Below are 22889 nucleotides of genomic sequence, written 5' to 3' on the forward strand. Positions count from 1 at the left end.
CCAAAGAATGAACCTCGTACACAGTATGATCAAAGATTTCAGAATGCCCAACCAAGAGATGGTAGCAGATGTTATAACTGTGGCAGAATTGGTCATTATGCGAATGCAAAACAGTGTCCGGCACTGGGACAGAAATGTGGAAATTGTGGCATAAAAGGTCATTTTGCAGTTGTTTGTAGAAAGAAGAAGAAGGTTTCTGTCATCATGGATGAAGAGGAAGAGTCAGAGGAAGAAAGGGTGTTCTTCATACATGAACTTCCGGAAGGAGAATTTAAGTGCCTGAGTTGCGAGGTGGTTCTAGATAATTGGAAGCTTAGAGTGAAGGTGGATAGTTGTTCACCATGGACAATTATTACTAAGAAAACATGGCAGAACCTTATAACACGTGGTCTCAAAGGCGAGTTGATTTCACCAGACATTAGAAATGCGGGTGGATTTGAAGGATCTAAGATCAAAATGATTGGGTGGTTTTCTTGTATCATTCAATTTAAAGACAGATGAGCCCAGGTTAAAGTTTATGTGGCAGAAAAAGGTGTGAACATCATAGGATGGAGAGACCAAGCTGGTTTGAGAATCAGGTTAGATCCATGTACGAAACAACAGATTCTGCTGGTAAATAGTAGTCAACAACGAAGAAAGGAAGTGTCAGCGGAGAAAAATAAAGTTAAGTCAAAGTTGGGCTTATTAAAGGATTTTGCGCACAGAATTTGCCTCAAGAAAGGAGCTGTACCTGTTAGACACACAAAGTCTAGACCGGTTCCATTTGCCATTGCTGACAAAGTTGAGCAGGAGTTGACATTGTTGGAATCTGAAGGTGTTATAGAAAAAATGGAGTCTTCCGAATGGGTGAGCCCCATTGTTGTGGCACTGAAGAAAAATGGCAAACTCAGGATTTGCGTGGATTTGAGGGATGTCAACAAGAACATGATAACTGATATTTTCCCTCTTCCCATTATTTCTGAAATGTTGAATTGTATTGGAAATGCTTGTGTTTTCTACGTTAAATTTCTCAAAAGCCTATCATCAAATTTCACTTACTGAGGATTGCAGAGACATTACAGCTTTTATTACGCCACATGGTCTGTATAGGTATAAACGCATGCCGTTTGGTTTAGCATCCGCGGCAGCCATATTCCAAAGGGTTATGATGCATGTTCTTAAGGGTTTCAGTGAGATCTTTGTGTATCAAGATGATATTATTGTGTTTGGAAAAGGAATGGAAGAACATGATAACAGGTTGAAAGATGTGTTGAGAAGATTAGAAGATGTTGGTTTGAAAATTGAGCAAAGCAAGTGTAAAATTGGAGTTGATGAAGTAGAATATTTAGGACATACTGTAAATGGCAAGGGGTACAAACCAAAAAGGGATGGTATTGAAGCAATTAAGGAGTCTCCTAATCCAAAGAACAAAGATGACTTGAGATAATTCCTGGGGTTATGCAAGTATTATAATAGGTTTGTTAAAAACTTTGCGAGTATCACAGAGCCGCTGAGAAAATTGTTGAAAAAAGATGCTAAGTTTGTGTGGAATGATGATTGCGATAAAGCGGTAGGTTGCATAAAAAAAGAAATATGTAATTCTTTGAAGTTAGGAGGGTTTGAGTTTGGTAGGATGAGTAAGATCACAGTGGATGCCAGCGGGAATGGTTTGGGAGCAGTTTTATCGCAGTTAGATGAAGATGCCAATGAGAGAATAATCAGTCATGCCTCAAGAGCCATTTCAGATGCAGAGAGTAGATATTCAGTAATTGAAAAGGAATTACTGGCTTGTTCTTGGGCGGTGAATTATTTCAGGAAATATTTGTGGGGAACAAAATGTGTGATTCAGACGGACCATAAGCCATTGATTGAAGTCCTTACGGTCAAAGAAATGTGCAAGGCCTCGCCGAGATTGGCAAGACTTAGTCTTAAACTGCAAGATTACAACTTTGTAGTGAAGTACGTGCCTGGAAAAAGGAATGTTGTTGCTGATTTTCTATCAAGATTACCATTGGGAAGTGGGCAGACAATGGTGGAGATGGATGATGAGATGGTGGCTGTGGTGTTTGAGGTCACGTCCAGGGATACCTGGATTGAGGACTTGAGCAAAGATATTGAACTGTTGCAAATCAATGAATACATGAAATCTGGATGGCCTGAAAAGAAGGCAGTTAGCGAAGCATGTTTGAGATTCTGGGAGGTGAGAGATGAATTGTCAATGAAGGATGGATTTCTAGTGAAGGGGGAAAAACGAGTTCCCCCACGTAAGTTATATGATGAACTTATTGAAAAAGCACACCAGGGTCATCCTGGCATTACGGGCACAAAGAACAATGTGAGATTGAAATACTGGTGACCAGGTATGGATCTGATGATAGAGAGAGCGGTTAGAAATTGCTGGTCATGTCAGAACAGTGACAAGAGTTGTAGAGTTGTCAAGTCTAAACCTATTAGCATTTGTAAGGGTGAAGCACCATGGGAAATGGTAGGGATTGATATTGTTGGGCCATATCCAAAGTTGATTGGTGAGAAGAAGTTCTTGATAGTTTTGGTTGATTACTACTCAGGTGGCCTGAAGTCAAGGTGGTGAGTAAAATTGATAGTCAAGAGATAATAAAATTTTTTGTTCAAATTTGCAGGAGGGAAGGATTTCCCAAAATAGTCATTAGTGACAATGGAATTCAATTTAAAAGTAGAGAAGTGAGAGATTTTGCAAAGATATCGGGAATTGAATGGAGGTTTTCAGCTTTATATCATCCACAAACCAACGTATTAGTGGAGAGGTATAACCATGTTATTGTGGAGGCGGTAGAGTTGGCTTTGAGTAATAATTTGTCAGTGGATGAGGTTCTCAAGGAGAGGATATGGAGTAGTAGGATGTCTGTTAAGAGGGGAATGGATGTCTCTCTATTTGAATTAATGAGGGGAAGAGCTCCTAATACTTTGCTTAATCCAGAATGGGTTAATCACAGGAAAGCTTTACATAGTGGAAATCATAGTTTGGTCAGACATCGGGTTAAGAGTAGTTTCCCCACAGGAGAGCCCAAGCTGAAAATCGTACCAGGAGATTTTGTGCGAATTATGTTTGGTAGAAACGTGAGAAAGGGTGACCCTAAATACAGCAGTGCGGTTGAGGTGGTACAAGTGTTCAGAAGAGCTGTTAGAGTTGCTGGTGGAGCTGCGTGGAATTTGGATAGGGTCAGTAAATGGATGTGGAAAGGGAAGCATGGAAGAGTTGGGAAATTTGGAAGTGAGAGAAGAGCGACAGATTTGTTTTGCGATGATCACATTCACTATGAGTTGGAGGATGTGAATGGGGGGATAGTCAGACAGGCTCGAGAAGTAAATATCTCTCAAAGTGATGATGTTCCTGAACATAGTTTTGTGCGTAATACAAGAGAAAGACGATTACCGTTTTGGACCAGAGATTATGTTATGCAAAGTTGAATTCTAAATTTTTTGTTGTTTCCTGCTGACTAATATTATAGTAATTTCATTTGGTCTCCAGACTGTGTATTTAGTTAGTTATCGCTGGCATGTATAATTATAAAGGTAACTTGTTTGCTTTTCAATATTTAAAGGAGGGGGATGATGTTGTATTCATATTCCCATTGTTAATGTTCATGGGGCTCCCTGACTGCATCTGCATAGAATGTTTGTGTGGAATGTTATTTGGATTGTTGGGGGATTCGGAGTGACCGTTGAGAGAGGCTTGAGGAGTGGATGTATGCAGTCGCAGTGCGGGGTGCCAAGTTTATTACTTACTTGAAAATAAAGTATTTTCTACGACTCCAGTATATACTTCAATTCCATTGCTGCTGTACACTCTTGTTTACTTCTAAGAGGGTTCTAAGTTCCACTGGTGAGCAGTTAGGGGATGTGATGGCTGAGTGCTGCTGGGCTCAGGTTGGTTGCAATAAAGGTATTGCTTATCCCTCCAGTGTGTTGTCCTCGTTACCACAGTTTGCTTGGCGCACCGAGCGGAAGTGACACAAGAAACAGAGCAGCTCCAGCAGAATGGGCAGGGCGAAATCAGGACAGTAGAAGCGGAAGAAGAGAACAGGCTCAAGATGCGGAGGAAGCTCAGAAAAAGGAGTCATCAGATACCATCTCCTCCAGAGACACACTTTCATATAATGCTCCTTCCTGTAAACTATCATCATCGACCAACAAGCTGCCTACCGTTCCCAAAGAAAAGAAAACAAAATGGCGTCGTCACAATTTCTGCTTTCTCCATCCTCCTTATGCCCCTGCTTTATTTACCCCTTGTAATCTCGATATCAGCCACGAGCACCTCTGTGACAGTTACTTGGCTCCCTGATGCCCAATGGGGGCGTATGGAGCGCTATCTGAATTAAATGACATTGAGGACCCACCCACTAGAAACAAGACCGGAAGAAACTCTCAGGCTGGCCCAATCAGAAGAGGAATACTTTCTCCCAAAATGGCTTGCACCCACCGTACATTTGTGATTTACACCTGAGTAAAGCCCGCCAGAGTCATGAAAGGGAGTCAAAGTGCAAATGACACGTGCACATGTCAAATACTTGTGCATTACTTACACTTACATTTCGAAGTGCACTGAGAGGTGCATCCAATCAATATGCAGGTGAGGGCAAGGCACCGAATGATGCAGCCACCAGCAGTACTGTACATGTGTGTGAATTAACAACATGAGATAGCATAAATGACCCCTCTGAACCCGTATGAAGGGCCATCGGGTTATGCACATTGCCTCGAGGGACACTTGACTTTTCCGCTTGGGTTATGTCCAAGAAAGGTAAGGTCAACACCACAATCAAACCCAAGTGTGGCTTTAAATGTGACTCTGTCAAGCAAACACAGGCATCCCTGAAAGATGCCAAAAGATGAAGGACTTGTTTTGCCCTGGTGATGCTTCTCAGTTGGGTATGGTTGGCGTCCCCAAGGGGTTTGACAGGGGAGGAAACAGGGGGTGTAACTGAACTAATGGCTGCCACTCTTTGCCAGTAAATGCACTCTGCTGCCTCTGTGCTTACCCAGCCAGTACTCTCCGTCCGCGTGTCCAAAGCCGTGCACGTAGTCGGCCCAGCCTCTGTAGAAATTCACTGAACCGTCAAACCTCCTCTGGAAGACCTGGAAAGTAGCATGTGCAAGAGACAAGTCAATACCTGACCTGGAAGGGATGAATCTTTACACAGAGAGCTCCCAGGGAAGCTAAACGCCCCAGTGATCCAAGAAAAAAACAGGACTGGATGATTCCATGTAATAATGTTGCCGCAAAAATGTTTTTTGCAGAGACATTATTACATTGAACATGCGGGGGAGACCCCCTCAACACACTGAATTATTATTTCGTTTTTACAAGGGGAGCAGGGGACATCCCTGCAACCAGGGCCATCTTAAGCAATTTGGGGGCCCAGGCACGGACACCTCTGGGGCCCCCCTCCAACAGACCAAAGGAATTAAGGGATATAGAATATCTAGTGCGCCCCACCCCATGTCATGATGACAACCCATAGCTTGATATGCTGCCTCGCAGAGATTAATATAAACATGGTAAACTCCCTTTCATATACCTTACCCTCTTCATTCATGTTGTAATCAGAGTGATAAACAAGTAGCATTTCAAGGGCAACATTAGCAGTCTACAACGAGGGTACTTATGTTCAAGCATAAGTACAGCAAACATTTCATCAATAGCAACCACGTGGACGGTATACTGGACATAGTATAACTGCAGGACACAGATTTTATGACAAAGGTACACATAATCCAGAATAGTCAAACGACTCGGATTAGCTGCCTCAGAGACATCAAAAGTGCTCAAGCAGGTGAGCAACGGGAAGCAATGATAAAACTACACATACCATAGCATAGAGAGTGGATGACGATTTGACGATACCAGGAAGGTGTCCGTATTCCGACAGACTGAGATTAGAAGTGGGACATAGTTTTCAAGCAGTGTTGCCATTCAAAAGCAAAGAAACAGATGACTGTGGTGTGTAATATATCAATGCTCACTATCATTATAGAGGAAGCAACACTATATGTAGCCAGTGAAACCATGAGTGAGACTTTTTTAAAGATCATACCCTACGAACGAAATCACTCTTAAGGTCTGACAATTTTGAAAGGTTTAGGGACTTGCAATTTTGACAGGTGAGAAAATATAAGATTAAATGAGGCACCCAGGATCACACATTGATTAAGAGGTGAAGATGGGATTCGTTCCCACTCTGCAATTTATGCTCTTTACCAATTTCTTTTCTAGTTTTTACCCTGAACTAAAATAATCCCATTTTACAGAACTGACTTGGAAAATATTAAAATCACATAACCCAATATAAACATTTTTTTAAAAAAAAAACGTTAAAGAAACATGCTAAATGGAAATGATTCTAGCTTCATTGTCTCCATCATCAAGGAAAGTATATAAATACCAGCATACTAATGGATGTGATATGATAGGTTATTTACAACAAGCTTAATACCCAGATGTTTCTAAGCGGGGACCCGGGGATCGAACCTGTGTTGCTCAGTGCCATCTTGCTTCCAAGGCAAGCACGTTACCCCTGTGCTATCCTCCCGAGACTACGCGTGTGATCTTAAAAGATTTCAGATAGGTTTCTCTTTTGTTTTTTAAAGCTTTAAATACACCCCAAACACAGGCTTGGGTGATGGTATTTAAAAAGGTGCAGAAAAACCTTTGAATTGTACAAAAAAGCAAACCGTTTTGTTGTCACATAAGCAGACCTTAAAATATGCTTGTATGAAACCTGCAATATCTTGTCTGCTCTCTTCTGTCTAGAACTCCTTCCACTCAAATGGCCTAGATGTTAGGAAAGATCAGGTAATTGGCCAAACAATGCCACCAGTATGTGAGAAGTAAACCTTTTCATAGAAGGCAGTGCAGTACTGTCAGTAATATAAGATTTGTCCAGGATCACTTTATCATCTGTTGGCAAAGCCAGGATGCGAGCATGAACGCTTTGGTTCCACAGTCTGGAATTTCTCTAACGCTTTATTGTCATCATTAGAGGTGCCTGCCTAGGTTTTAGAACTCCCCATCTAAACAAACCAATTGCAAGACCTTCACCATACGGATGCTATGTTAGTTTCTATAGCAACCGCTATCTGGTGCAGGTACACTGGTGATGATAACACCTCGAGTGCTATAAAACAAAGTACATATACATGCAGGCTTAACAACTTCATACATTCTAAACGCTGTGTCGGACTTGCTGCAATTTGGTAATCTTGCATATGAATGCATATCTCAGCAATGAGTGCTTAGCACACTGAGCTATCCTCTGAACCATAGGGGCACTCAAATGTATCAAAATGTATTTCAACTTTGGCTATTGCACACGATAAATATAATCCCCACAGAAAGGTGAGATGCTACAGGTGTTGTGCCACGCAAACTATGTATACCACATTGAACAAAGTATTACAGGATGAAAAGATCAGAACAACATGTACTTGTCAACAACAGACAGAAAATAGGTTTAGTCTTAGCAGCACACCATAGAAAATCCTGATGTGTGACACTTCATTTTGTTGACTTAGGGAAACTGACTTTTTTTTAAGAGGGCTCCTTCTTGGGGCCCCCGCCAGGGTGGGGGCCCAGGGCAAGTGCCCCTTTTGCCCTCCCATAAAGACGTCTCTGCCTGCAACCCGTCCCCAGGCATTATATCACCATATTTAATGTGGCCAATGGATTTTCCCGGCGACTTTATGTATGGGGACATTATGTATGGGGACATTATTACCTGACTTGGATGATGTTCTCACGTCTGGCAAGGGGACACTGGAGAGCTCTGGCTTTGCAATCTGTCTCAAGCCAGCCTAAGGGCACTCATGTTTCTGAACTCCAACAATGACCTCTGCATAGAGAACCTACTGTTGGGAAAGCTGTATTTGGTCATCTCTTTGGATGATACTCAATGGGTCAAGTCTGAGCAGGGCTGGGATTTGCAAAGTTCCCGGACAATTGCTAAGAGGGGTCTGCCACCATTTACATGCCTCGTGATAGTGGGTGACCATCAAGGAATTACAGGCATCAAACTGGAAGGTGCACGGGCGGGGAGCATAGTTGGTGAACTGAGATAACAGAAATGTGAGCCTTGAGTAATTGTGGGACTTGTGTAAATACACACAACTATCTAGATTACCCCCTTTTCTCACAGGGAAGCAGTGAAGGGCCCACAAAGTGAGGGCATCATGTCCGACTCATCTACTGGCGTGAATTCTGCACCCACGGGGGTCAAACTTTGGGTAATTGCCATGGCGTAGCTGTGATAACATAATAGCAGTGACTAAGGCAAGCCAAAGGAGAGGAAACATTGTATCCAAGGTTTTAACAAGATCTTCCGATTGCATTTATTGGCGATCACTCGTCCTCGAAGAGCATCATTAATTTTACTTAATTAGGATAATGACTGCTCTCATGTCACAGTTGGAGTATATAAGATCCAGGGGTCTATCAGGAGTGTTGCTTATTGCTTTTCTTTAAGACATGATGCATGCTTGAAGATTGTGTAACATTAAATCCATCAAAGGCAGGGGGGGGGGATTTTGTTAGCTGTTGGCCTTATCTTCCAATCGCTAAAGCATATCAGTCTAGTGCGGGGGAAGAGAAATGTGTGTTGCCTGTCCTGACTAAATCTTGAAAGTCCTTGCTGCCGATGTTACTGTAATTATTTAAGTGTTAATAGTGTTGATAGGTTCTTCCATGTCTACAGTCCATATCTTTGGAAAATGGAAACGGACAGTAATCGGGGCACCAGCCCTGGATATGAAGGATCGGTTGAACTTTAGACACAGTACCAACACCGTGCCCATCTTCAGTAATGGAAATGTCCATCTACACAGTCGGCCATACAAGTGAGCAGACATGTCAGTCACAGCTTCAAGAGCATGCAGCCTTTCTGACAGACGGGACCCATGATGTCATTGCTGGGAAGATGATCATGGTTATCACAAAGATCCACCTTCTCCCTAAAACGATTCCCCCTCTACGCCCTTCCGTTGGCCCGCTCATTAACCACCTACGAATGTAAGTTCTTCGTACAGGCAAAGGGTTGCAAGAGCCTTTCAAGGCTGGATAGAGACCAGGTAATTGGTTTAGTTGTCTGATATTACTGGTTGAATAATTCCCAGCCCCGGAAATGTTGTGCCTGGAGGACCGGGATACTAGTGGTTTGCCAAAGAGGGCACTTATGACTCTCAACCTTGGAACTTTTCCAAACTGAGCAACACGGTGAAAAAGAAATCCTTGAATTTGTGTACCAAAAGGTACCCCTGTCACCAAAAATAAATGTCCTTTTTTTTACTTAATTTATCATTTAATCATTCAAGAGTAATTTGTTTCTCCACTTGGGTCAAAATACGGCTGTTACAACTTCAGCTGTGGCATTGAGAAGAGACTAACATAATATTAGCCCGCACAGAAATCTTCAGCGGAAAAAGATCTTACCAGCGCCCTCCAAACATTCTGCGTCAGTGAATTCAATCACAAACTAAAATGTCCACAGGTGGCACAATTATTTGATTGAAGAATGTAGCCCTTCACTTAAACTTTCAGACCTAGAAACATCTTTCTTCTTCTGATCCTCACGTCAGTTTTCCTGTGACTGATTTCCCAGAAGCTTATTATCCTTCGCCTCCACCCCTCAACTGACCAAAAAGAAACAACACAGGCCTATTTCTGCACTATCAATCTGATCACAGATTATTACTCTCATTGGGAGAAGAAGACAGTGAGGGAGGCAGAGAAAAAGGTCGCCGGGAGCTAACAGGGGAGGGGGATGGTGGGCAATTGTCAGCAAGGCACACTATTATCTGCCATGGCAACAAAGTCCTATAAGGAGTGTGAATATTGCATGATTAGAAATGAGAGACAAGCTACATACTGATGCACAATGTGGTCACCTGCTTTTGGAGATATATTGCACAGTACCATGCTGGTGATTGTATCATCCATGTTCTATAACTGTGTTTCTTGACTGAATGAGTGTAAAACCCACAGGGAATGATTTAGGGGCATATTTTCATGTTGGTTCTACTAGGCTTTTATTCATGATTGGGAAAATAAAGCTAAAATCACACTCGTTTTCCTCAACATGTGTCTATAAGAATTCATATATTATCGGGTAAACGTATTATGTGATTTGTATATTGGTACCTAAACTGTAAACTGCATTAAAATTCCTTGTTTTTCATTAATAGAAAATATGTGATCACCACCAATTGATTAATGCCACTGTTCCTTTATCACCAACATTGGGAATGATTCAGTTTACAGTTTATGTGAAAAAAACACGACTCGTTTTATTACACTATGTATGGATACTCATTCAGTGGCTCTCCAGATATATTTTTGATTTCAACTCCCACTATTCTTAACCATCACAGTCGGTGGTGAAGGTTCATGAAAATTGCAATCCAAAACCTCTCACAAAGTGAGTAACACTGGAATGTTGTGTTCTTCCATATACATCAATCATAGTTACCATTCACATGTTGCAAATGGTAGTTCCTTGGGAAACTCCTCCAGAAGTTGGTCTTCCTCCAATTGACCCAACACACTGAACTCGTAGGTTGTCTAGGTAACCATCAATCTGGACTGGATTCCGAGTAGCCAGAGGCACAGAAACTGCTCTCCTGAACACCCTTAAAGAACTGCTCCCAAATCTTGACTCTAACTCTCCTGCTGTCCTCATTCTCCTTGACCTCATTTACGCCTTTGACACAATCAACCACTCTATCATCATAAAGCGGCTCCAAGATGCTCTTGGTATATCAGACTGGGAATTAGATTGGTTAACCTCCTTCCTTACTGACCGCCCCTTCCAGGTTCTACTGGGCTCCTTCTCTTCCACCACCACTCTCTCTGCATATGGTTTTCCCCAGGGCTCTATCCTCTCACCCTGGCCTTCAATATCCACCTTGCATTGCTTGCTCAACTTATCTCTGCCTTCTCTCCTCATTTCCGGTGGGTTCCATGTAATTTCATCGCCTGCCTGTTCATCCCCAGGCTTTTTAACGTGCACATTCCATTGAATGTGATCATGGTTATTAATTTTTGATGGAATGTGCAAGTTAAAAAGCCTGGGGATGAACAGGCAGGCGATGAAAGGATGTCGTACCTTCCAGTGTTACGTAGATGACAAACAACTCTTCCTCAAGCTCCCCTCCTCATCCTCTTCATCCACCTCTATCGTCTTGGACTGCCTATCTGCTATCCAGTCCTGGCGCACCTCCAGACACCTATTCCCTCCTACACTCTGGCCACGCTCTATAGGCTTTGCTTCTCCATCTACTTCCACTGAAGCCAGAAACCTTCGGGTCATCTTCGACTCCTCTCTCTCCTTCATTCCTCACATCTTGGATCTCACCAAGAAGGCCTACTTTCAACTTCACCTCCTTAGAGGCATTCTCCCTTTCCTCAACTCCTCCCAGAAGCTTAATGTCTCTAGAGCTCTGGTCTTCTCCAGGCTGGATTACTTCAACAGCCTCTTTCTCAACCTACCTCTTTCTTCCCTCCGCCCTTTTCAACTAATCGAGAATAGGGCTGCAAGACTTATCCTTAGCATCAAGCCCAGGCAGTGTATCTCTCCAGCCCTAAAATCTCTCCACTGGCTGCTGGTTGCCCAAGGATCAAATTCAAGACTCTTTGCATCATCCATAAGGCTTTCTGAGGCCTGGGACCATGCTACCTGTAACTCTCTCTCATTCAATATTCTCCTTCCAGATCCCTTCTATCCTCTGGCACCAATTCTCTGCTGATCAAGCGCTTCTCCAAGCAGAGAGCTGGGAGCAGTTCTCTCTCCTCGGCTGGCTCACATCTCTGGAACAGTCTCCCCCTCTCTCTCATTCTTGAACCGGATCACCTCAAGTTCTGCAAACAACTCAAGACCTTTCTCTTCTCCTCCTCCTTCTCTCTCTACCTCCCTTGCTAACCACCCCCTCTGTCGCTGAGATTGGCACTTACCTGTTGGGCGGTAGACCTCCCGCTCAGCCTGGGATGTCGCCGCCCATGCACTTGCCTGTTGCCCCCCCAATTGGCACCTCTGGCACTTCTTCCCCCAGGGAACCCTAATTAGCACGTATACCCTCCACAAACCCTTTTTGATCCTTTTTTCTTCCTTTTCTTTTCACAGCACTTGCACACTTTGTATGTAACAAGGCCTAGTAGGACCGCTGTTCGGTTCTATTTACTCATTGGGCCTCATTACGAGTTTGGAGGTAGCCATGCCGTTCTTAGCGGGGTCCGGGTCTGGGTCCTGAAAAAAGGGAATTACCGGCCATTCTGACTTTTGCAGGCCCAGTAATTCCCTATTCTCAGGACCGGGACCCAGAACATCCCCATTCCCATTCGCGCCCCCATAGGGCTCAATGGGAATGGGGAGGATGCTAAAACGGACCCATTAATGACGTGTCCGTTGTTAGCATCCTGGTCTTCTCGCGGTGGTCGGTATGCACATCTGGTCTGGCCCAGAGGTGCATACCGCCACCCACGAGCAAACTCGTAATGTGGCGGCCCGAAATGAACGGTGCTGGTCCCTTACCAGCACCGTTCATTCCGCGGCCGCCAGCCTCGTAATGAGGCCCATTGTCATTTCATTGTTTAGTTGCTCCCTTGTGCCTTGTGGCACTTTGGAACACTGTTGTGTTGTACAAACGCCTTATAAATATCTAATAAATAAATAAAATAAATACATTTCTCTCTTGGGTTACTTATTGAGATGTATTGTAATATCACCCCTCATGATTGACTGGAGTATTAAAGACTGTGATGACACGACCATCCTTTACTGTGAGGTCACTTCTATAGATGCCAATACACATGCATATAAGGAGGCTTGTGTGTATTTTGCAGCAACGGGCTTCGGATATAATAGTTTGATGCGTTTATATAGTGCTTCATGCCGGGTTTGTTCTGCTATCAAGTGCTTTAATTGGTGTCATTATTACCCAATTCAATGGTACTCCATTTATAGAACCCTGGCAGGATGAAGGGCTGGGTTGGCCCTGCTGGGATTTGAACCGGTGTCCTGCAGGCTTAACACTGATGTTTTCGTGCATCCAATTTTCCAAATTACATTATGCTTTACTGCCTAAACCCCTCACAGTCACAGACTTTCACTTCCCCCAGCAGACCCCATCTCTCCCAGAGCTCAACCCATTTAGGCAATGATAAATTATCTTGCTAGGTTTCTCACAGTTTTGCATACTGACAATGCCCGTGTTGGCACAATATTGAAGATCTGTACTATGAGATATAAACCGCCATAAAAAAGGACGTTTTTGTTGGGTGTTCTGACCCACGTTTGGACTATTATGCTACAACATTTGGTGCTGTGGGCTTAGGAAATCCAAGATGGCCGAAAAAGCCCACATGTGCGCCAGAATCTATGAAAACCGCGCAGTTGTGCACACTAAAATGGTTGCCTAACTTGCCACCCACCAATGCAAGCAGAACGCACCCAACTCTGGACCTGGTGCTCCAGAACAATGACGGGGGCAGCACCCCGATAACTCACCGGTTCCCAGGGAGGAGGCACAAAGGGAAGGGGGGTGTAAAGCCTGGGAGGAAGCTTCCTTCCTCACTTGTAAACAGCCCCTGGAAACCCAGGAACCGGAAACAAAATCTCTTGCCCCTGAAAGTCTGCCTCCTAAGGAGCAGAGGGGGGGTAGGAGAAACAAAAGACCCAAACAGACTCAGTTTGAGGAGGAGGTACAGATCTTCCAATTTGTGGGAGAGGGATCCTCAGAAGATCCTGGGAAAAGGATCTTCTCCTTCAGAGAGGGGGGAACTCCTCCCAAAGAAAAATGGGTCCCTAGGGATGCAAATCCAGACTGGGGAGATGTGGAGACTGAGCTACCGCCGCCCACCATCTCATCCCAGAACCAACAGCAAGAAAATCCCCTGGTTCAAACCCATCCTGGTGACTGCCTCCAAAAAGGGCGGGGCGGCCCGGAACCAGAGCCAGGGGAACCCACAATGGCTCTGATCTCCAGTTGCCAACTTTTTTTTTTTTTTTTTTTAACCCTGCACTTGGCAGGGCTTCAAAAAATTGAGTGAAACTCTTTAATGTTCCTCTCGACGGAAATCTTTAGTAAAAGGCGAAAGATTTATTCGGTTTGAAGAGAAACCAGAGTATGCCAACTTTTTCTTTCAGATTCCCAAGGCTCTCCACAGAATTCTGCCCAAATTTCTTCTCTAGCAATGTCCAAAACCAGAAAGTTAGCCCACCAGTTGTCCAAAAATGTGCATTATCTGTGCCCCCTTGAGGAGAAGGAGGGAAGATACTATGCCCCGGTCCAAGTACAGGGGCAGGGTACAATTTTGGCACTGGTGGACACTGGATCTCAAGCTACCCTTCTGTCCAGAAGGGCCTTTGATGAACTGAATGCAGGAAGGGGAGGGAATTACCAAATTCCTCTCACCTCACTTCCTGGACAACTCCAGAACTTTGACGGGAAGGAAATTCCCGTCGAGGGGACGGCAGACTTGGACATTAAGATCGGGCGACACAAGGTGAAACACCCGGTCATAGTAGTGACTCCAGAGGGCACCCCTTGTTTACTATGGAATGACCTCCTGAGAAGGTTGTCACCTAATAGATTGCGTAAACAAGGTCCTCTGGACCCAGACTAGCCGACCAATAAAATTAAAACAGAGTGTCAACCATGTTAGTTTAAACGGCACCTGCCACATGGTTGAACAAAAATCTGACCAAGTAGAATTTCACTTCCAGAATAGCCAAATTCCAGACGTGACAGTAATAGCAGTAGGACAACAGACTGGTGATGGAGGGTCCTATCTATTTCTGAAAATCAACCTTCCTTCCAGTCTAAAGTGGTACTCCACGCTGGAAGGAAACACTCTGAGATTCTATACTAATCCACAATCAGAAACTCCCACTCCTATAGTCCAGCAAGATGTGCAATCAGCTCAGAGCCTGGCTGATATTCAGCAAATTGGAGAGCAGTTGTTCATCCCTGTTCAGTTAAATGATGGGAAGGACTCTGTTCTCGCTCGAGTGTGCGTGAACAATGGTAAGAGCTTCATCAGCGAAGCCATGTTTCGCCAACTCCCAAAAGATCCAGCCATTCCCACCTTCAAACTGATAGACAAATGGGAAATGGACCTGGAAGCACCTAATTCCAAACATCTCCTGCCAAGCAGGTGTATGCTCAAAATCTCCATTGGCAACAAGAGCATAGTCCACAATTGTTGGGTCGTGCGAGACGTCCCTGCCGCCTTTTACTTAGGCAGTGACATTCTCAATCGCTTTGCCATTAGTTTGGACCTAATAAACTTCAAAGCTTGGTCCCGATTAGCGGATAATCCCATGGGCTTTGATGATCCAGAAAAAGCATTTAGGTCAGCTCAATTGCTACCTTATGCAGTTGAAATTCAGATTAAAGAGGAAGTCACCATCCCAGAAAGGACCCGACAATTCTCCCTGGAAGTGAAAGTTAAAAGAGGACAACATTTGAAAAACCCTGATGCTTACATACATCTAAACGCTTCTCTCCAACAGCAAGGGTTGGGGGTAAACCCAACTCCATTAGTCAACATAGAACATGACACCATTCCAATAGAGGTGGATAACTTAAAGAGTATTACTCTAGCCGCAGGCACCATTATTGGAATGGCGGTTGATGACCGACATTTTTCCATAGATTTAGGTAATGAACTGTTAGGGCCAATCCCCAAGGACTGCTTTGACAGTGACAGTGATGACAATACAACACCAGACAGGATTTTTACCCGGCATGGGGGGAACTTCCTGGTGTACACTTCCTGCCCCTATGGTAAGGAAGATGTGGCTTGTGACTTCAGGAGGGATGAGGTGATTTTCCAGGTCCATGAGGGCTGCCTTTCCCACCTGAAGCCTCCAGTCCAAATCAGCACTCTGACCAGGGACTTCTCCACCCAGCTGGAGGAGGCCGCTGAGATAGCCAAACCAGAAGTCTTTCCAGGCTTCAGGCAGATGGTGGAAGAGAGAGTCAACCTAGCTGATGCCTGTGTGACTCTGGAACAAAAGCAAAAGTTGAAACAAGTTTTCTTGGATTTCCAAGATCTCTTTGCGGTAGACTCATATGACTGTGGCCGCACCGACATCCACACAACAACAATCCCCACGGACCCTGGCATGACTCCAGTGTTTGTGAAGCAATATCGTTTGCCTCTCGCATCCATGGAGTCCCTTACTGAAATAATTAAGAACCTTGAGTCCCGGGGAATAATCCGTCCAGTCCACAGCACCTTCAATAATCCGGTGCTGGGAATATTGAAGCCAAACGGCCAGTGGAGACTCTGCGCCGACCTCAGGGAGCTCAACAAATGGGTCCATACTTCCCGATGGCCTCTGCCCTACATTGACCAAGGGCTGGCCCAGATCCAGGGGTCACAGGTATTCACTGCAATAGACCTGACCAATGGATACTGGACCGTGCCGGTCAGTAGGGAGGACCAATACAAACTGGCTTTTACCTTCGGGGGCCAGCAGTATACATGGACCCGGACTCCCTTCGGATACCTTAACTCCGGTAATGAGTTCAATATTTTCCTACATAAGGCCATGCCCGACCTGGGTGCGAGGGGTAACCTGGCTTATGTAGATGATGTCCTCATCAAAAGTTCATCTGTGGAGGAACACATAGCGGAGATCCGTTATGTTCTGACCCAGTTGATGGCCGCCGGAGCAAAACTTTCCTTTCAGAAAGCACAGTGGTGTAGAACCCGTGTTAATTTCTTGGGGCATGAGATTACTCCTCAGGGTCTCTGTCCCCAGGAAAAGAAAGTGGAAGCACTTCAGAAACTGAAAGACCCCACAACTCTGCGGGAACTAAGGAGCCTCCTTGGACTGACTAATTACAGCAAAAAGTTCATTGAGGGCTACGCAGAGATCACCAGACCCCTGATTCATCTCCTGAAGGGGGGGGTCAAGTGGGAATGGGGTCCGGAACAAGCCGAGGCAGTAAAACAACTCAAAAGAAGCCTCTCACAAGCGCCTTGCCTAGCTTACCCTGTCAGAAACAAGGAGTTCTTCCTGGAGACGGGGTTCTCTAATACGTGCTTGACGGCAGTATTATACCAAAAGCATGACAAGGTCAATAAAGTAATCTCCTATGCGAGCAAAACTTTATCCTCTGTGGAGGAAAAATTCAACGATTGTGAGAAGGCACTCCTGGCAACGGTGTGGGCATTGAAGAATTACCGCCCGTTTATCCTGGGGGAACACATCATAGTGGAGACTCCACACCAGCCTCTGCAATATCTCCAAAGTGACAGAATCCGGGCCGGAAATGTGAGTAATTCCCGAATTACTTCCTGGATTCTGTCAATGCAAGGCTTTCCTGTGGAGGTCAGATATGGCCAAAACAAGAAGAGTCCCCTCGCGCAAGGTCTGGCGGACTTGCATGATTGTGCCAGAGAAAACTGTCTCGAGGACGAAAGTCTAAAAATAAAGGACAACATGGAGGCATACCTTAATTCCCCCCACAAAGTCTTTGAAGAGGACAAGTGTGAGGGAATGCCCACTGTCTATGTGGATGGATGCTCGTACCATGTTGACAACAACGGGGAGAAAAACTGGTGGCCGGCGTAGGGAAAGCATGGGTGAATGAGTCCCCAGAACCCTCCGCTGGATACAAAATTGGTCCCCGAAGTAGTCAGGTGGCAGAATTGATGGCTGTGCATCAGGCCATCCTCACTGCTGTCCAGCATCAACTCCACGAACTGGTCATAATCACAGATTCGGATTATGTACGGAACGGGTTCGTGGAGCACCTGGTTAATTGGAAAACCAGAGGCATGTTATGTGCTAACAACAAACCCTTGAAACATGGGAAGTTGATCCAAAACATTGATGATCTGGTCACCTCGAATGAGATGACCATCTATTGGAAAAAGATCAAGGGTCATTCCAAAGAAGAGGGACCAGACAAAACTGGAAATGACTTAGCTGATCAGCTGGCCAAAACCGGGGCCATCCAAGGGGATCTAATTGAGATTGAGTCCCTATTGGGGGAAATCCAGGTCACTGCTATCACTAGGTCCCAGACAAATGCTCACAACGACCTTTCAATTGCCCAATGGAGTAAGGAGACCCCTGATGCTGATTTGATTACCGCTCAGAAGGGGGATCCAATAATTGGTAAATTTTACCAGCACATTGAGGACCCTGAGAACTTTCCCCTGACGGATACCGATTACACTGGGAAAGAGGACCTAAGAGTGTTGATGAAATGTCCAAAAATGTTCCGGATCCAAGACGGTTTGTTGGTAAGGAAATCCAAAGCTGGCCACGATCAGTGGGTGGTTCCTACCTCATTCCGAAGCCTGATGTTAAGTCACGCCCATGATGCGGCCACCGCCGGTCATAGGGGGTTTCACACAACATTGGAAATCTTAAGAGAGGTTGAATACTGGCCACACATGGGGCAGGACCTTGACCAATACTTGAAGGGGTGTCTTGTGTGTGCACAATTTCAGCCATCATCCCTCACGCACCGTGCGCCTCTCCAAAAGAGGGGGATGACACTGCCATGGTCAGATTTACAAATCGACTTTGTAGGCCCTGTTATTCGCTCTGCTAGGGGGAATAAGTACATGTTGACTGTGACATGCTTGTTTACCAAGTGGGTGGAATGTCTCCCAGCCCCAAATTGCAAGGCAGAAACCGCAGCTGCCCTGATGATTAACCACATCTTTTCCCGTTTTGGTCTACCTCAAAGGATTGAGTCAGACAGGGGTAGCCACTTCACCAGTGAAGTAATGACAAAGATGTGGGAGATACTGGGGGTCAAAAGGAAGTTGCATATTGCTTACCGGCCAGCTTCTTCTGGGGCAGTAGAAAGATATAACCGAACCATTGTGAGCATATTAAAGAAGTTTGTGGCAGATTCTGGGCCAAGTTGGGATATCCGATTACCTCTGGTCCTAATGGCCATCAGATCTACCCCTTCATCTGAAACCAAAATGTCACCATTTGAGTTGATGACTGGGCGCAAGATGGTGCTTCCTCAGCATTTGCTCTACAGGACCCAAGAGCAGACACTGATAAATGCCTCCACTACTCATGAGTATGTGGAGAATTTAAGGAAACACCTCCAACATGCTTTTGCTTATGCTCAGCGGAATCTAGAAAGATCAGCTGATAGCATGAAGACCCACTATGACCTGAAAACTTCCAGGAAGGAATATCAGGTGGGGGACCGGGTCTATCTATACAACTTCCAAAGAAACCAGGCAAAACAGCGGAAATTCTTGCCTACATGGAAGGGACCCTTTGAGATCATCGACAAGATCTCCCCTGTGGCCTACAAGATCCGCATCCCCAAAGGCGGTTTGGCAGAGGGGGAAGACAAGTGGGTCCACATAAACCAGTTGAAATGTTGCCATCCCAGGCACACTCTGCAACAACTGGAGGAATCCTCTGGAATCCTAGCGGGTACTGTCTCAGACTAATTCAGTTCCAACCATAAAACATACCACATCTAGTCTCTAAAATATTGTGATTTGCATGAAACTGTCTCTTAGTTATACTGTTTTTTTTTCAAAATAAGAATGTAATGTTTCGTTATGATGAAAAGCATATGCTGCCCCACTCTCTCAACAGTGGTGGAAAAATGTCTATGAATAGGTATTGCCGCTCTTCCGTTGTCGTCCTAGGAGAAAGAAAACCTGGAGACGGGACAAGGAGGACGATCCGGAGACCGGGAGCAGAGACGCAAGGGGCCCGGTGTACCGCCCAATATTCCCATCAGGACCGGCGAGGAGAACCGATCGATCAGTACCGGATGGAGGAAAAGATGCTGAACTGTGCCATTTGCAGAATTGGAAGAAGATTATGCGGACATACCAGTGCGTGGGTCAAAACCCTTGTGCACCCGACATCCCCTCGACTCAATCCAAGTGCCGTCGGGCGGGGGGGGTTTGTTGGGTGTTCTGACCCACGTTTGGACTATTATGCTACAACATTTGGTGCTGTGGGCTTAGGAAATCCAAGATGGCCGAAAAAGCCCACATGTGCGCCAGAATCTATGAAAACCGCGCAGTTGTGCACACTAAAATGGTTGCCTAACTTGCCACCCACCAATGCAAGCAGGATGGGCCGGGGTGCCATGAGTGAAATGTGTGCCAAAGGAAAAACCGCACTTTAAAATCACCTTTTGTTTCTCTGAATGCCAGCTCAAAATGCCTATTTGCAACACATCCAAAAATCTCACTGAACACCAGCGGACATCTGGCAGAATAAAGTATTGTGGGCATACAAAATCTGGAAAGAGGATGAAAAGTTATATTCTGAAGTGACTTGAAGGTTTATAACAAGACTGGCTGAGCTGTGGATTTCAGCAGTTTAAGTAAATTTGGACTGAAAGACACTAAAAATCTAAATGTTTAAAAGAAATGAGTGACCTACTTTTGAGTGTCACATAGGCTGCAATTGTTTAAATGTCATAGTTTTAAACTTAGAATCAGCATTCTAGCTGCATATGTAAAAAATTGTTAGTTATTTCAATGCAGAAAACTGGGGAACAGAAATGACATGTGGCTAAAAACTGGCTTAAAGAGATTCCAATTTTGCCTGGCAACTACCCCCATCAGGAGTGAAACTTGATTCACAAGTAACTTCCCAGGCCTGGCTGTTTCCTGCTGGCCACACTAAGGATATGCCATCTCTCTGATAATTAAATTAAGGGGAGCCCCCACAGAATACAGGAGCTCTGAACAATGCAACCCCCTTCACCCAGGCAGATGGTTTATTGCAGATGTCCTAAAACAGCTTCCTCTTGGCAGAAGCTGGGAGGGGCAGGGTCGCTGAGCTTGGCAGAAACTGGAAAGACTGGTTTCTGTACCATGTGACCTGAAAGGACACAACCCTGTAGCCAGAATATGGTTTTAGAAAAAGATGGATCATTCATAGAGAGGACTTGTGAAAATTATTTAAATGATACCATAATTCTTGTGATTTTTCTGCCCACATTTTAAGACGTGTTAGGACCCGGTGGTATGTTCAGGGGGGTTTTAGCGGAAAAGAGGATATTACTCAAAATGTGTGCATGTGAAAAATCTGACACTTCATCAACTAATGTCCATACTCCTTGCGCACATGTGTGTAAATTTGGGGTAATGTCCGATATTGCGAAACCAGTTAAAAAGTGCAAATGTCGCCATTTCTGAATGCAAGCTCCCAGAAAGAGCAGATTTGGACAGGGTATACCTCCTGTGATATGTGATGGGTGCATATGATTTTAAAACAATATGTACCTCTGCAAATATGTATTTGGTTCAAATCTAGATTTGTGTGCAAGTTGACAGGAGGAGTGGACTTTCTGCAGGCTGTAAAATGACATCACTCTGACACAACTTAGCTCCCCCAATCAGGGGAGAAATGAAAGCTTGGCCAATGACAAGTGGAGAGGGGTAGAGCTAGTGATGCTGCACACACACCCATTTTCAAAACACATAAAAGCAGACAGACAGGACAGATAGGGACCTTCAAATCCATTTGCTGCGGGACGCTCTGCCGGGAAAATCCATACTTTACCTCCATCAATCTCTAGAGAAAGCTGTGCAGAGAGATCCAGACTTCAAATCCATCAATCTCCAGAATCCAGAGAGGCTAGAGAGAGAGCTGACCCAGATCACTGTGAAGTGCAGAGACCAGACCAGAGTCCAGTCTAAAACCTGACCAGATCCGTGGCGAGGCCCATTCTAATTCAAGAATATAGTGTGAGTACCTAGTAGAACTGTGCAGAACCAATCTCTTAGTTAAAACAATATAATTCAATCCTATTTTAATCTAAGTAGAACTGTCTCCTAACTGTCACCTGTCATTTGTAAAGCTGTCACCTGTCATTTTCTAGTTGCAAGCTGCACTTGTCTTTTTGAACTTTAAAATTTCAAATCTGAAAAACGACCTTTATTTAATCGCTCATATCTCCGTGACCGTTTGTCCTAGAGACTTGCAGTAACTTTCATCTGGAAGCTGAGATCCTAGGCTGTCCTAGGACCCCAAAACAATAGTGCTAGACCCTATAGTTTTGCCGCAATCGCGAAAAACGCACTCGCGAATTTGCCGCGATTTGCAAATTTCTCAACGTGTGAAAACAGCAGTTTTCTTGCTTTCAGTTGCCAAAAATTCGTTTAACCTGCTAGTTACTCCTAGATCCTTGCTAAAGTGAGCCTGGACTAATATTAACTTGATACCACTCACCCTGAACCTCTAGAGGGAATTAAAAGCATTTTAGCATATTTTTCACTTCATTGCCAGCACATATAAAAGCATTTTGGGCCTGTGTTTCCAACTTCTGTAGTCTAAGCTTGCTGGGGTGAACTGAATTACAGTTGATTGCATTTCTGAGAACGGTGTGCGTTCCTTCCATTTCCTTGCATTGCATAAAGGGGGGAGGGGATTGCCAGAGAAAAGTGATTACATTGTTTTGTTGAAATCATATTGAGTATTTTCTGTATTGCATTTTCATTCAACATTACATCCATCTGAACTTATATAAAGCATTCTCTACCACATTATTCTTCTGTTCCTATTCACAAGTGTGCTAGTTCCAGACTATCCATTATTGATTACTGCTCAGATTCAGTGTGATATTCAATTATTAATTTATTATAAAGTGTGATAAATATATCTATTGTTTAAATTATCAAATAAACCTTTTAAACTTGCAAAACAGAACTACTTCTTGGCTCAGTGGGGTCAGGAGGATTCCAAGAGAGGGGTGTTATATAGGGGTAGTCATCCAGAACGCATGAACTGGACATAAAGATATATTAATAAGGGTTTCCATTCAGTATCCCAGACTAGGCATTGACTTAGCTGTAGTGTTGAATTGAATCCTCTTACATTTTTATCTCTGTGTATGGAAATAAGTGCTTTAAAAATTGA

The 22889-nt window shown here is 44.4% G+C and overlaps 1 protein-coding gene and 1 non-coding gene across 2 annotated transcripts in view; both read right to left on the reverse strand.

The window, feature by feature from the left end:
* LOC138580943 (microfibril-associated glycoprotein 4-like) overlaps window positions 1–22889 on the reverse strand; it is a 149990-nt gene that overhangs the window by 35882 nt on the left and 91219 nt on the right. The window contains exon 4 of the mRNA XM_069651881.1: window positions 4998–5094. Coding sequence (XP_069507982.1) covers window positions 4998–5094 — 97 coding nt within the window. The remainder of the gene's footprint in view (window positions 1–4997; window positions 5095–22889) is intronic.
* Window positions 14014–14129, reverse strand: LOC138581563 (U5 spliceosomal RNA). Its single transcript, XR_011304626.1, has one exon. It is a non-coding gene; the product is annotated as a U5 spliceosomal RNA (small nuclear RNA).

The sequence above is a fragment of the Ambystoma mexicanum genome, chromosome 3p, assembly GCF_040938575.1.
Source record: "Ambystoma mexicanum isolate Mex_15411 chromosome 3p, UKY_AmexF1_1, whole genome shotgun sequence".
Lineage (NCBI taxonomy): Eukaryota > Metazoa > Chordata > Amphibia > Caudata > Ambystomatidae > Ambystoma > Ambystoma mexicanum.